The sequence below is a fragment of the Struthio camelus genome, chromosome 3 (genome assembly GCF_040807025.1).
Source record: "Struthio camelus isolate bStrCam1 chromosome 3, bStrCam1.hap1, whole genome shotgun sequence".
Lineage (NCBI taxonomy): Eukaryota > Metazoa > Chordata > Aves > Struthioniformes > Struthionidae > Struthio > Struthio camelus.
Window position 1 is genome coordinate 60,481,472 of NC_090944.1, and position 15,365 is coordinate 60,496,836.

Consider the following 15,365-nt stretch of genomic DNA (forward strand, 5'->3'; position numbering starts at 1 on the left):
AGCTTTTAGAAACAAGTTCCAACCACTCTCAACCAGGCGTGGACTTCTAAATTAGTGAGGTACCCTGGAAGTTTGACCTCAGACCTGTTTGTTACCTTGTTATATGGCAGGCCTTTTAAAATATTAAAGCATTGAGCCTTCCTGAGTCTCTTTTTAACTTGCTGCCCTTTAGGCCGTTGAGAAACTGCTAAAATCAAATGTTATTGCAGATATATTGGGTTTGTCTTTGATTTTGTTCACTTAGTCTAAAGCATGTCAAGACTAGCTGAGCCTGCATCACCTCTGATTTGGAGAGGAAGAGAACAACACGAGTCCTCTAGGGAATAATTTCAGTAATACGAACTTCATGAAGCTTCAAGACCACTGGCAGATAAACAGGCGTGTTTCTGGGAGCTGCAAAGCTTTCCAGTTCTCCTAGCATAATTACCCCGCAGTTGGTGCGCTGCCATCACTTGCCAGCTAAACACTTCTATTGTGGAATAAGTGTTTTTCGGTGGAGCTTAAGCTCTTGTAAAGCAGCATAAAACAAACCAAAAATGAACTGTGCTCAAATAGCTGTAACAACTTCATACCTTAACTTAACACCACAGTAATTTCCTTATGCAGATGGGACTCACACAGGCTAGTTAGCTTTAGAGGAGTTTTTATTTTGCTTCTGCGTCCTTATACAGTATTTTTCCTTTAGCTCCTCCATATATACTCTGTAAAACATAATCCTTTCCAAATATCGTTTGCTCAGGAGATGAAGAAGGAAGTTGTACTCTGAATGAAGTCAGTTGTCAGGCAAACCATCTACAGGAAAAATAAGAAGCCCTGTTCTCTCAAGTTTTCAAAGTCATGCTGAGTTTTGCTGGAATAATTTCTCTGTAGCAAACTCCTCTGTTTCTCTCCCTTGGCACTTATCTTTATTGAGTACTTGTGGGCGTGGGGTGCAGGTGTTGTTTCTGTTTGCTTTTTGTCATACTCCTTCCAATATTAAAATAACAGGTGGGGTAATATTATGGAATAATATTTGCTAAGGTTCAAAACTCTCCTGTTCAAGCCGTTCACGGAGATCTTTCACAAAGAGGTAGAACAAGGCATTCTGATGCCTCTCCTGCCTGGGGAGTCAGTTTGGGAGAGAAGAGTGAGGTTGTCTGTCAAACTCCAAGCGTCTGCGTCTCAACTGCCCCTCGCAAATGTTAGCAGAGAAACACGTGTACCCCTACGGCCTGATCACTGTTGTATTAAAGTAGACATCTGAAAGGGTCCGATGGTAGTCTTCACCTCCCATAGGGTGCTCGCTTTCCTGTAATGCCTATACAGGGCACACAGGGTGGTGGCTCCGTTGTGGATATCTGAAGGTTCAAGGATGGGATACACATTGGTTGATTTTGATTCAGAAATGGATTTCAAAGATGGGAGTAAATATCAGCAGAGGCACAGGATTATTTTAGTTATTTCCAAAAGCTTTGTGCTGTGTATACCACACAGCTTTATTTCAGGAAACTGCTGCAAAATAAGTGTGTATGGTGCTAATCCACTGAAAAGAGTATGGAAGTTTGATTCTTACTTGCGTTGGGATTATTGTTTCTATGCAGCAAAGCGGGCTCCTGTTCCCTCATTCTGCAATGTCCTGCCCACCAGAAAAAAGGGACACAGGACAGACAGTCTCTGGAAAGGTTTGCTCCTGAACCAGCTAAAACACTTCACAGGAGACATGTCAAATTACTCTATCAGCAGGGACTTCTGTTTAAGGAAAGAGATCTATTCATTATCCTGGGTGATTCTCAGGTGCCAGGCTTATTCTTCAGATACTGCCCATGCGAGCCAGTGGAGAGAGAGAAGCATAAAAATCTCTCTGAATGTAGGTCAGCTCTGAATTTTCACCATCACCAAAGCAGGTTTATACTGACTGCAATTAAATGTCACATTGTGTTAACAAGCAGGAAGAACTCAAGAGTGATTTCCTACTAAGTAACCCTGAGGATCCTTTCAAGGGCAAGGGAGCATCTAATGAAGCTCACAAAATCAAAGTTTTTGAATAAAACAGATGGTCTCAGCTGTTGAATAATTCACCAGAGAGAATGAGTGCTTTTTCTTCAGGTGTGCTGCTAGGTGATACGTCTTGTTGGCATCTGCCAAGAAAAGCCAGGCATATGTTTCTTTTATGTTTTCTTTGATCTTTCACAGATTGAGAGGTGCTCCTCCTGCTAGTGAAGAACAACCCATCACGATTCACAGATGTGATCAAAGCCTGGGTCCATAAATGCATGCAATAATCTTGAGGTTTTGGAGTGGGACAGGAAGTCAGAAATGCCCTTATCTCTTTTGGTCAAATTTTGAGACCTCCAAAGAAACCAACTGGCATTCAGAAAAGGGATCACTTTCTTCGGAGAGCTGTGTTAGCATCCTAACCTGTCCCCCTCAGTGCTGCAATGGATTCTCTGGGGAAGGCTCATGTTGCAGTATCGGGTCTTAATTGTGTTAGTTTGGGGGATTAAAATGCATCTCTGCTCCTCATTTTCACCAAGTCACAGACTAATAACAACTGTATATTCTAAATCATCGATTTACGTGTTCTATAAATCACTGTGGGCCTCTCTGAAAGGTAAATAGTCCAGCTCCAGCAAAAGCTTCAGGAAGGATCTATGCAAATAAAACTGCCACCGCATGCAGATCATCTCTGCAAAGATTAATTTTAGAATGAGCTGAAACAGCTCCCAGTGGAGGTGTCAAAATAATCCAATAACAACTCCCACGTAAGGGAAGAGACCTGTTGATTATGTCCTTGCTAGCTGGGGTTGGAACTAGCAATGGCCACCACACATGACCACCCCAGTATATCAGTAAGATCCCATTTTTCTCATATACCTTGAAACCAGACAGGTAACTCAGACTCACTTCTGTCCCTTCGTAAAAAAGCCAAGCAGGGTGCGTTGCCTTTCTGCAGCGCGACAGTGAGCAGCTTGGCCCCAGGGGACAGTGGGGTAGGATGCTGCTCTCCCCTCCTGGTAACAGTCAGGTCAGGGTGCCAGAAGGAAACAATTTAAACCACTGCACAGCCTTGTTCTGCTCTGTCTTACCAGAGAGGGCTTAGGATAAAATTGTTATCAGAAAAACCAAAATGAAGGTGGGAAGGAGGCTCTCATGCTGGGTGGGACGCAGCTGACTGGAGGAGGGGTGGGCCTGCTGGGTTCACTCCAATAAACTCCAAGTGATGACTAAGAGTGATGAACAAGAGCCTCAGGTCAGAAGACACGTGCGTTGCTCTGGGACAGCCTAGTGAGGGATGAGCCGGAAACAGCTGCCTCCTGCAACCTCTCAAACCTGGGTAGTTTGGGGAGCCAACTTCAGCTCACGGGGCAGTAACATGCAGGGTCTGGGAATGCTGAACCCCTTTTGGGCCAGATGCAGAGGATATCAGGTGTCTGCTGTCTTATAAAAAATCATCAGCTGGTGCAACAAGCAGCAAAACAGCACCCTTGCCATTGCAGCCAGCCCAGAGGCACAGGAGAGGAGGGAGAGGAATTGAGTAGCCTCAAAAATTTGATTTCAAGGCTCAGCAGTTACCTCACGGTGGACAAGGCTTCACCTAGAGCCAGGAGGGAGGCAATGGGCTGGCAGCTCTGGAGAGCTGATGCAAATGCCTGCAAGCAGAGGACTCCAGGAAATGTCCAAGACAGCTGGGAGCAGAGGGGCAGAAGCCTTTGAGGAGCGCAGAGCCAGGCAATACACGTTAACTGTGACACTGAGCGGATCCAGGCTGGCTGAAGGTGCTAGGAGGAGGACTTGGTACATGGCACACTACGGAAATACAGCTTAGGGTCCTGTGCAAGCATACTGCTGAGCAAGATGCTGGAAGGTCAGGCCAGAGATGAAAGTTGCCCAGTCGACACCTGATGACTTGGGTTGATTTGGCCTCGGTGCTCCAGCCCCACTTTGGTGCAGGCCCCTTCCAGTGCTGCTTGTGGCGGGAGGAGCCTGACGTGCGAGGCTGACTTTCCTCCTTAGATGCTCAAGGCCACAACACCAGCAGCAGGACTGTTGAGGTTCATCTCTCAACCCAAGCAGAAAGAGGAGAAGGTTTTATTGCCCTGGCCACAGAAGGTGCTCGATGCTGTCCACACTGGGTGCTCAGGGATACTTTAGCAATGCTGGCACCGACCAGCAGCCCCTTCTTCCTGCCCAGAAACAGCCACATCGTCACTGGTCTCCAGGCTGTGGCTATAATGACTGATATGAAGTGGGGAATGACAACTGGATCTGGACAGCTTCTCCCTTGTGACCATTCCATAGGCAACTTGATGGCAACCAAATTTCTTTTAAATACGGTCCAGGCATTAAGGGTTGGGAAAGACAGGAACTGGATTCATTTAAGATTTGCTCCTTTAGGCAAACAGGGTCAGTTAAAACAGAAGGGGTAGGGACGCAAAAGCAAGACCTCAGAAAGGGAGGCTATATTCTGCTTTAAAAGCCTTTAGATAGAAAGACATAGCTAGTGCATAACATAAGAGCTGTTCATTTTCCCCCATAATACCATATAACTGCCTTCAAAATGATAAATGGCTTTTATCTAGGCTGTATCTTAGATAAGGTTTCTTGAACAATTACCACAGTTATTGGAATCTTTCCTTGCAGCAGATGTATTTACCATGGCTTAAATTGTTGCTGACACTACTTAGCAATCCTGAGCAAGAGATTAGCTCTAAGTCTTAGGCAAGGAAGAATCAGGATAGAACTTCAGTCCACTTCTATAATTTACATATATATCACCACTTTTTCTTCAGAGCAATACATGATGAAACATCTGCAGCCCTTTGGAATTTTAACATTTGAAAGTGAGCGTGTCGTTCATTTTTTTAACCTCTATCTACTGACTTCTTAAAGTACCAGCGTGAAACAAATGATAATAAGCTACAGTCTATTTATTCTAAGGCTAATCAAGAGGAAAAACCTGTGCAGTGCTAAAGACTATATTTTTTATGCTCTATTAATAAATCAGGACTTGCACCTGGGCTTTTGCCATCCCAATTTTCTTGAAAAATGGATGTTCAGCCATTCTCTGATTAAGCGTGTTTGTTCCAACAAGCTATATATTGGTTTAGGAAATGTGGCACCCTCTCTTGCATTTTAATCAAAAACTCCTGTGTTTTGATGAAGCCCTGTGTTCTTAAACCACCTTACCACTTAACGTACAAGGGTTTGCGGCAAGCATGGCTGCCACAGAGAAGGCATTTCCTACTCATTTTCAAAGGTTGCAGTTCGCTTGGGTTGTGTACTGCCTGGCCCAGCGCAGAAACAGAAATAGGAGCGACATTTATACTGGAAAGCGAAACAGTGCCAGGATGTATTCCCAAGCTTTGAAACAAACCGGCATGGTCTGGCCATGTCCATGTTATTAAACTCTCTCTGCTTCCAAAACAGGATGGCTGTATCCAAGCTGCCCTTGCCTTGTGCAAACTCCTGGACTATGCCTGGGAATTGTCTGCGAGATTCCTAGACGGCCTGAGCCAACATTGTGCCAGGGAGCTTGCTAATTTAATCAAGTAGCCATGCCCAGAGCCTTTGAGCGCAGCCTGCCACTGCTTAATTTACCAGCACATACATAGCTGGAATCATCACCTATTAATAATCCCAATCTGGCTGCACCATCCTCTTTTTTTCCCCTAACCTAGGTATTTAATATGCAGAAACCTGTGTTAAGTCCCCTTAGAATTAAACTCCCCTTCAGAATAACCTAGCGTAACTAGAGTAGATGTATTTGTTTTTAAAGGAAATAAAAATGGGATCAGAGAGGCAGTAAAGTAGAGACTTTATACAACACAAGAAGGCACTGTCAGTGTGACTGAAAGGCAGCAAATTGAAAACCAGTGTGCATTTTTTTAGAAAAGAGAGTGTTGAACATTTAACCACAAATTAAAATTTCAAACGTGATTCGAAAGGCTGATACAATCTGAATGCATGAGGGCACATAGCTGGCTTTCACTGAAGAGATTAAACTCCATTTCCACTCTCCTCCCTCATCACCTTAGTCCATCACCCTCAAAGTAGAGCGTGTTTTTACAGACCTCACCCCATCAGGCTGAGGTCTGTGGTCTCTGTGGACAACAGGGATGCTCAAAGTCTGCTTCACTCAAGCTTTGCAGGTCCGGGTGGGGAGCAGGGATTTGGGGCCAAGGTAGGCTGCTCCCTGTGCCCATGCAGCAAGGAAAGTAGGAGGAAGACTATTACCACAGCAGGGTCAGCTGCCTGCTGGTCTCTTCTGGGAGGAAGAGAGCTGAGCTGAACGGCTGGAGCAGTTTCTACCGGGGATAAAGGTCTCTGCCTGCCCCAGGGTATCAGCAGCCCTCAGTGAGGTAGGAGAGGAGAAGATGCCTTGCCTGGAGGCGAAGCACGGGGAGAATGGCTTGATGTATTTGTGTGGAAAAGTAATAGTTCTGGAGAAAGCTGACTCATCTGGCTCGGAAGGAAAGGTCCTGCCCTTTTTTTCCCTCTGGCTGCTTGCTGAGATCCTGTCGGCATGCTGGATACAACACAGGGCTCTGCCCAGGGAAGGAGAGCATGAAAAAGGAAAAAAGGGTATGAAAGAAGGGAGGGAAGGAAATCCCACGTTTAGAAGAGACGTAACAACGTAGGGACAGAGAAAGAGAGAAACTTGTTCAAACCCCAACAAGGAAAACCAAGGGGAGGAGCACTGAGCCCTGCAGAAGATGGAAACCAAAGGAAGTTACAAAGTGCATACATCAAAGACATGGAAGTGGTGTGATCTTGTATTTTAATGCAAAGTTTAATGTCAAAATTCTTTAAAAACTAAAAAAAGATCCTTCTATATACTTTTCAGCTTCCACATTCCTTAGCTTCTCATGGAATGGCCAAGCCTGGCTTCTGTATTACACTGCACATACCTTACATACTGACTTGTAGTGCCCCAGCAAGTCTGCACAAGGCACTCTCCTGGGCCTCCGAAGGCAGGTGGCCTTCACCGCTATAGCCATCGGCACAGACGCCGGGATTTGGCCTCCTTGTGTTAGGGAGAGGCAACCTGGGCCAGGAAAGTTATGTGGTGAGGAGCTAGCAGGCATCCAGAGGCAGCACTGGAAAAGGCACACACACTGCAAAACATTCAACTAAACCCAAAACCAACCAACCAACCAAAAAGGCCCAAGTTTCACAGCTCTTTTAAATAATTATTTCACTAGAAGAAAAACCAGTTGCTGCAGCCACCGCAAGAGTAATTTAAAACAAGCAGTTCTGTGAGCAGACAAACTAGTGAAGCTCTGTTTTCTATGGCTGATTTATTTAGTGGCTAAGAGGGAGAGCTCTGATGGCAGCTTTACCGGCAGTTGAGTAGCACTGTCCCACCGCCTTGTGTGTGAGAAGTGCTGAACTCATTTCCTGCACTTAGAGCACCTTTAAGATCTGATGTCAGAGCACTTAGAAGCTGCTCAACTGAATAACTTAATGAAATATGTAGGAATTTAGATTGGTGGCGATTTCTACTGCTGCCAAATTCAGCTGAAATTGGCCAGCGGGTTCAAGAGTCAGTAGGAGCGTACCATTCTAGCATAAAATTTGTTCCATAGGAAACAAGGTCAAACTAAAGACAGTGCAAGTCAAAGTACGATCATTTTATGGAAATGTAACGCTTTACCTAAAGTTCCTGAGAAAGCAGCTTACTCATGAGCATTTCTCAAACCAGATGCTAGCTCATGCTGCACTAAGGCAGGTTCAGCTCACAGAGCAGAGCTTTTGGGGGGGGCAGGGCGAGGGGGAATCTCCCCTCTGCTAGGGTAAGACAGGAGTCAAAGCACAGGCACGGGGCAGGCTTGGAAAGCCATTGTTAGCTGCCTTAGATAAACCTTTACAGAATGCTCCTGTCCTCTAAGAAAGTGTTCCCACTGGCAAATATATTGCTATACAAAAAAGATTTGCAACATGTATCTCCTCCTAATACCAGTTCTTTTGACCACGCTTAAGAATAAAAGTCAGTCCATTTTGTTAGCAACCTCTGTGTGCATATTTAGCAGCTTTAGCCAGTGACTCCAAAGGCCTCTTCAGTAATGCTACTGGGCCAGATGGCTCACAGTCACACATCACAAATCCCTTTCTGCTATTTCCATCTTGTATTTACCCAGCTCAGTGTGTAACAGCTACTGGCATTGAAAGCTTCTTTTTTCAGAAACAGCTGAGGTTTTGATAAGTCTTTGTAGGTATGGAAAAGCCTGAAGTCCTTCAGCTCCAGTTCTCGGAGCAGACTGTACCAGTACCGCACCACAGTGCTGTCGTTGCCACTGACCTCAAATCCGGGCCAGTGGATGTGCACCTCAAAGACCAGCTGTCCTATCTGCTCAACAACATCTTCCAGAATCAGGTTTTCCAAAATTTTCCACTCAGCGCTCTCCACATCTGCCTTGAGGACATCAATCTGTAACAAACACATAATTACTGTGTGAAAATGGCATGCTTTGCAATTACTATCAGTAACATCTGAGGCCAGGCTTTTCCATATTATAATATACATAATTGTCCATACGCACAGTTGCTTTTGTGTGTCTTTTTTTTTTTTTTTTAAAAACATTCTCAGAACATCCTAGGGCTAACGGAGATAGTATGCGAACTTTCACGCTTGCCTGTTCACAGCCCTTCTCCAGCCTCCAACTCTTGGCCTGAAACACTTTGAACTCTAAGGTGTCTGATGAAGCTGATCATGCAACCAAAGTGTGCTATTGTTCCTTCACAAATCTTCTGGCACCAAAGTTATGGAGGAAAAAAAAAAAAACTCAGTAAACAAATACACTAATGCGTTACTGTTCCTTATTTTTCCATCACAAAATGCTTTGTTAGAAAGAAACACTGATTAAAAGTGATTTACGTGCACCATAGTAGAGCAAGCGGATCTTCATGTGCCAGATGCTACATGCACAAAAGGATGGTTCCCGGCCCAGGGACCCGCCAGTGCAGCCCATCAGGAGGCAACAGCTGCGCCCAGAGCACAAACGCAGGGGAAAGCCAAGATGAAATGGATACTGGAAGCAGCACAGGTCACAAGCCGCCTACCGCCAAGCCCCTGCTTGAGGCTTTGGCAGACATCACTGCTCACGTCGAGTTAGGAGGAGGAAGTCAAAAGAAGAAAAATGCAATGACTGGGCCGAGTTTTATGGGCACCACCTCCAAAGAATAAGGGATAGCAGGAAAGAAGGTATGAAGGTGTCTGAGGGGAAACTACAACTAATAAGCAATCGCCTTATTTTAATTTTAGCTCATTGTTTATTTTTGTAGCTAGCTATTCATAAAACCAACTCATAGCCAAATGCAACCGAAGGTTGACTTCACTTTCGAATTACCTGGAGGAGGGAAGTTGTATGTTTTAATTTAAAAAAAGAGCATCTCATCAAAATTTCACACCTGGTAAAACATGATGCCCTGCAGTTGAGCACACAAACTGTGGAGCTCAAGGGCACGTGTGTCCTAGAGCAGTAGAGGGGAAACTCCCATGAGAGCGTGTTTTTCCAGAGCTGGTTCCACCTGAGCCGCTGCTCCTGCCCATCTGCTCATGCTCAAGATGTGTTTGAAGTGAAAACTGAAGACTTTGTTTAGAACCAAGAACACTAAAAAAGAAAAAAAACCCTAAAAACCTGCAGAAATATTGCAGCATATCAGCAGGCAGAAATATCAGCAGACCCCCGTTATGTATGATGAAGTGTCATGTAGTGAGTTGAGTGCCATACATTAGGCAGACTCTGAAGAGCTTGAATTTGAAGGCATAATAATAATAATACACTTGTAAGCACATACACCAAATTCTAACATTACAGGTTTCAAAAGGCCACAGTTTCTTGTTCTCTTCTGGGGGAGTACCAAGGGACAAGAAGTCAGAACTTGGTCTCGTTATGGGGTAGCCTTGCCAAATCTAAAATTAGTCTTAGCTACTCGCTTATTCTGGGTAAGTCCTGTCTGTCCCACACCACAGACTCTTACCAGCAGAGTTTGCCCTAATCCACAAAGCTAAATTGGAAAAAGCACCTGCACAGCTAGAGAAGAGAAATTTGCGTTGGTGGTGTAAAAGCACTGCCAAGGCAATTATTTTCCTAAGCCACGTGATCACAGGGTACCTCACTGGTAGAAGGCCAGCAACGCCTCTGCTGTGCAAGCCGGGCCGTAACTCAAGTGCTCCCTCTCCCCAGGGCTTCAGGGCATCTTTTACACTCAAGGAGTATCAAACAGTGCTGGGACTGTCAGCAGTTCCTCTCCAGTATAAGGAGAGCTCTGCTCAGCAGCGGTTGCAGCCAGGAGCAGGGCCACAGCAGGGTTTGGGTGAAGTGAGCTGCCAGAACTGCGAGGGGGCGGGGGGCTCTCACGGCTCCTTCTTTCCCTGGGCCTTGGCTAAAGGAAGTGCTGTTTCTTCCTCAGTTTCAGCCAAGAATGCATGTAAATAGCCTTCATTAGTTCAAAGTCTAGGGAGCAGGTCCAAGGCTGTAAATAACTTGACTTTTCCCTTGCGTAGCTGAGAGAGAAGGAAGGCTGCCTTGCACAGCGGTCTTGCCACGCTGTTCCTCGTCTCCTACCTTGGGTGACCAGGTAATGGGACCAAAACTACACTGCCAAAAGATACCAAACAAGAACTTTTAATAGACAAATAATTTCAAAACCCATCCTACAGTGCTAGACCTTTAAGCACTAGATTTGTTTTTGCCAGTAATGGGGACAACGAAGCGAGGCGGCCGCCTACATCGGAAGTCTCCGTCTGCGACAGAGCCACTCTACGAGCGACAGGGCAGCGGTGGGGCTGGACACGAACGTTAACCCTGAACCCACACAACAGAATTAATGACAGGAACTGCCTGGGCTTCCTACATTGCCACAGGGGCTGTTGCTTCAAGGCAAAGGTTCTTCCAGTCTGCCTGCACTTGTACTGCACTTGTGCTGAGCACATCTGGATGGTCGAAGCTCTGCCTGGACCTTTAGTACAGGCGTCAAGCAGGTCTGGATGCCCAAAGCTCTGCAGGCTGCACTCCCCTATTAACCTGCAGGACGGACCGAGCCAGGCAGCACTGGCAACAGAGGGAAGAGGAGAGACATTGAGACAAAAAGTGCAGAGGGTGAAGAGGCTGGGACCAGATGCTGATGGAAGAGTTATCCTTAGACTGGGAACTGGGTGAAACTCAGACTGGGCAAAAGGAATGTGACTGAGAGCTTGGGCAGAGAATTAACAGGCAGGGCTGGAGGAAGTAGAGGAGGAAGCTCTAATAAGGAGCTATGTGCAAAGCACAGTAGCAACAAAACATTTTGGCACCTAGAGTGCTGTCCTTGAAGGAGGAAGACCCACTAATGGAAGAAGAGCTTGGTGCTTTCAAATTACAAACTTGTGGGATACTCACATCCCGGAGAAGGGAGACATGAGGAGCAACAGCGTACACCGCTTCTTTTCATGTACACTCAGGCTCTCTGCTGCTGCCTCCCCAATCTCCGGCAGCTAACGGGGGGTGGAGGGGGCAGAGGGGGCTGCGGGCACCTTCCCTGGCACAGTGCCTCCTGCCACCTTGGGTGAAAACATTAGAATGGGATTTTCTAGAAGGATAGGACCAAGATCTGCAGAAGGCAGCTGCCCTGGAGGGCTTGGTACTATCCTAGTTTCTGATGGGATTCCTACACCATACTGGGAGCTCACCTAAAAGCCAGACTGTTCACAGGTGGCCACTAACTTTTACCTTCCCTTGTTGTGGTTGACTTGAGGCACCAGGGGTCTGATCTAGTGACATGCAGAAGGCTCACAGCTGTGCCAGATCTCCCCAGGGAGCTGGGCTTTGGAGCTAGGAAAGGACAGTATGCCGACAGGAATGGGCGGCAAGAATGAGCGGATGTTAAGTGCTTGCTTTTTCTAGTCTCTCTCTGTAAATGGGAATATAACCATGAAGTACCCTCTGCAAGGTGCACGGGTGGTGACTGTTAAGGGCTGTGACACTTCAGTGGGACAAGCTGTGAAACTGCTGAGGAGGAAACAAAACACTGTGTTTTCAGAGCAGGACTTGGGAGAGTGGGACTTGAATAAGGTCCACAGTCACACACTGCATAGTAACAAGCCAAACTGCCTTGTATCTGCTCATTAAGGCCGCATTGTGCCTCCTCCGCACTGAAGGAGGCAGGGGGCCAGTGGAAAACGACTGTGGGATTATGGAATTAAAGTACGTATTGTAACACATCCACATGGGGAGGGGAGATGAAGGTTGCACAGACAACCTCAGCTCTGGTATTTCCTAGCTTGACTCTGCAACAAAGAGCCTGTCAGTCTCTCTGTAGGTGGGTCAGTGCAATAGTTTAGCGTAGAGCTCTTTCGGGTTCAAGAACAGGCTGAATGTAAACGATGTTGCTCATGAAACCTCAGCTGAAAACTGCTTCATGATTGAGCTCGTTTCCCTTCATACATTTAAATAGGTTATTTTTCAGGTAGCAACTCGCCGGTCCACCTGTAATATGATTGTGCAGGTAGTTTTGATTCCACGTGGGTACAACTGCCACAGGACCGTGCTGCTGGGCTTCAAAAACCACAGATTTTTATCTTTGTGAGATTTTTTTGTAACTTTGAAAGGAGAGAAAAGTTATTTATTTGAAACATTTTGTGGGGGGCAGGAAAGAAATGCTTCTAGGCCTTTGCGCTTGTTTCCCCGTCAATCTTGCTTTATGGTTACAGTCTGAGCTCTCTTTCTCATGTTGATGTTTCCAGGTATCATCTTCCAGGTTTGTTTGTTTTTTCCTCTTGTGACATTAACAGCCTCCGAGCTGCATTGGCTGAACAGCAGGCAGCCTGCACACTCTGGGCTGTATTTGCAAAACTGATCTGAAAAGCGTCTGTTAACCAGTGCTGCTGTAGGATAGAACAAGTTGCCACAATTACTGCTTAAGCACATACTGAAAAGAAATACGGTGCTGAATACACAAACTAGAAGCTCTTCACTGCTTTTAGTGCTCTGAATTGCTCAGAGACCAAGAGGAAGGTCTCTAAGAATGAGCATCTGTGTCTTCAAGATAAAGCGGCCATCTCCTCCCAGACTCTCCATTTTATGCCACGGGTGAGGTAAAATAAATGGTGGAACGGCTTTGTGTCAGAGTATCTGAGTGAATAACAAGCATCCTGCTAACACTGAATGGGAGTTTTGTGAAGATTAGACTTCTTAGGGGGGTGTTTACCCTGACTGATAAGAAATGTACTACCACCTTTCAGATGCTTTGATTCAAAGTGCCAGTGAAAGGATTAGTGCAAAAAACCCATGAATTCAGAGCTCTAATTCATCTGGGAACACAGCTGGACTTTGCCGCTGAGAGTAAATCCTGCAAGGCACTCCCAAAAGAGTGCAAAGATCTACAGTGCCTTAAGATAAAAGATGGCAGTCGACAGCCCACTGATTTTGAGCACTGAAAGACTAAGACTGATTCCTGATATCTTCCACAAACGTTCTTTCTGAGATAAAGAGCTTTGCTTGGCATTTCCTAACAGAAGTGGGCTCCTCTGGCATATTGGACAGAACCCATCTAGTAGCAAACAGCAGGGCATTAAAGAAAGGAAAAGATCTCACAGAGAACAATCATCTAATACAGGGGAGAAAATACTGAGAGCCTTCTGTCACAACATGCCAATCTCAGCATGGGGCAGCCTTGCCATGAATTTTTGAATTTTGGATTCAAGACCTTTGACTCCCCCCCTCCCCCCCCCGAACAAATGTTAATACCGCCCATGTGTTAGTTTGGATAGGGAAGAGAATCCTAGGCAGTCATTTCCAAAGAGTAACATCAGCTAACTTGAAGCCTCTAGAGTCAGCATGGAAGTCACTGCTTGCATTCGCTGTCAGAAGGAGATTATGTTAAGCTAACAGCATTCAGGGGCATATTCCCTTTACTTGTGCTCCCCCTCCTTTTCCCACCTTTAACAGCTAAAGGCAGAGATCAGACCCCATAGGAATGAGCGCTATCCTCCTGAGGTAGGAGATCTAGTCTCCCAGTCTACAGTGGGAAATGGTAATCTTTGTAGCCGATAGCTGCTTTGGCTCTGAGGCTGGATAGCTTGTAGAGGCATGTTCCTTGAAGTCCTAATCTCTTGTTTCAAGCTATTTCCACTCAGCACTGAACTACAGAGCTAGTGCCAAAGCTGTCACATACTGACTTGCTAAAGAAAATGAGAAAACTATTGACAACAAAGCAAACTGAAGAAAGACCACAGAAACTTTACGCCAACCCTGATTAAGAAAAGCCCTTTAGCAATAAAGGATATGAAACGGCATAAAGGCGACTTCCGACTCCATTTCAAATACCTCAGACACTGTTCTCCTCTGAGCTCGCCCTTCCTTACATATAAGTCCCAGAAGGAGACCCAACCCCACCAGGATCACACGTCTTCTGGACAGAGCTGTCTTGTCCCCAGGATCTCCCATGCGACAGGATGCCTCATTTGCCTGGGACTAGGCAAGGGGCAGCTCTCATGGATCAGGACAGTCCCCGAACATGCTGAGAGCCTGTATTTTTGAAACTGTCTGTGATCGCTGACTTAAGTGCTAGAAAGAAGGGAAGAGAATTAAAGACTAGGAAATAGAATCAATAGCCTTTTACTAATAAAATATAGTCTCACAGGCAGATGACAAATTTCAGGGGCAGGAAATATGCTTTATCTATGCTTTCATAAGCTGTGTGGTTTATAATGCAACGTAAATTATCATTTAAAGAGCTTAAAGGGATACATCAACGGATGAATCATAGGAGTGATTACAAAATATTTTCTCTGCTTCTGTTCCAAATAAAACCTGACGGCAAAAACTGAGCAATTAGAATTAACCGGGTTATCACAGAAAAGTAAAAAAGTGGGTTTTTTTAAATGTTTTCTCAGCGTTTAGCTCCCTTTAAAAAACACTGCAGCACTGTACCAGCTGCACTCTAAAAACATAAAGCCTTTTCCTCATATGCAATACAGCATACAGAACAGCTGAAAAAGAATGTGTTTTAGTTAGTGAAGGTTAACACGTACTGTATGGATGCTCATTTCTTCTTTTTAGGGCAACAGCTTGTTACAACTGTGCATCATTTCCCAAGCAGAGACTAGAGATCTGTTTGCCTTGATCGTTTTTGAAATATCAGGGTTAACGGGGATTTCAGGCTATGCAATGCCCTACGGGCACCATTTAAGCTCCCTGTGGAGAGGAGTCAATTGAGAGCGCGTAGCTGGAGGAAGCAATTCAGCTGTATTACTTCCAGCGCTAACTCAGCACGTGGAAGCAGCAGCCAGGAAAGGCAAAAATGGCAAACGTGTTGCAGGTCAGTCAACCAGCATCCCTTACTTTAGGCGCGAGCAGCTCTTCAGTGCAAGCCAGGAAGAGCGGCAGGAGATTTGGTGATGACTT

The 15,365-nt window shown here is 45.6% G+C and overlaps 1 protein-coding gene across 1 annotated transcript in view; it reads right to left on the minus strand.

The window, feature by feature from the left end:
- Positions 1 to 6,739: 6,739 nt before the first annotated feature.
- The window catches only part of METTL24 (methyltransferase like 24), a 59,586-nt gene continuing 50,960 nt past the window's right edge, over positions 6,740 to 15,365 (minus strand). Inside the window, exon 5 of the mRNA XM_068938017.1 lies at positions 6,740 to 8,407. Within this exon, the coding sequence (XP_068794118.1) occupies positions 8,093 to 8,407 (315 nt within the window). The 3' untranslated portion in view covers positions 6,740 to 8,092. The remainder of the gene's footprint in view (positions 8,408 to 15,365) is intronic.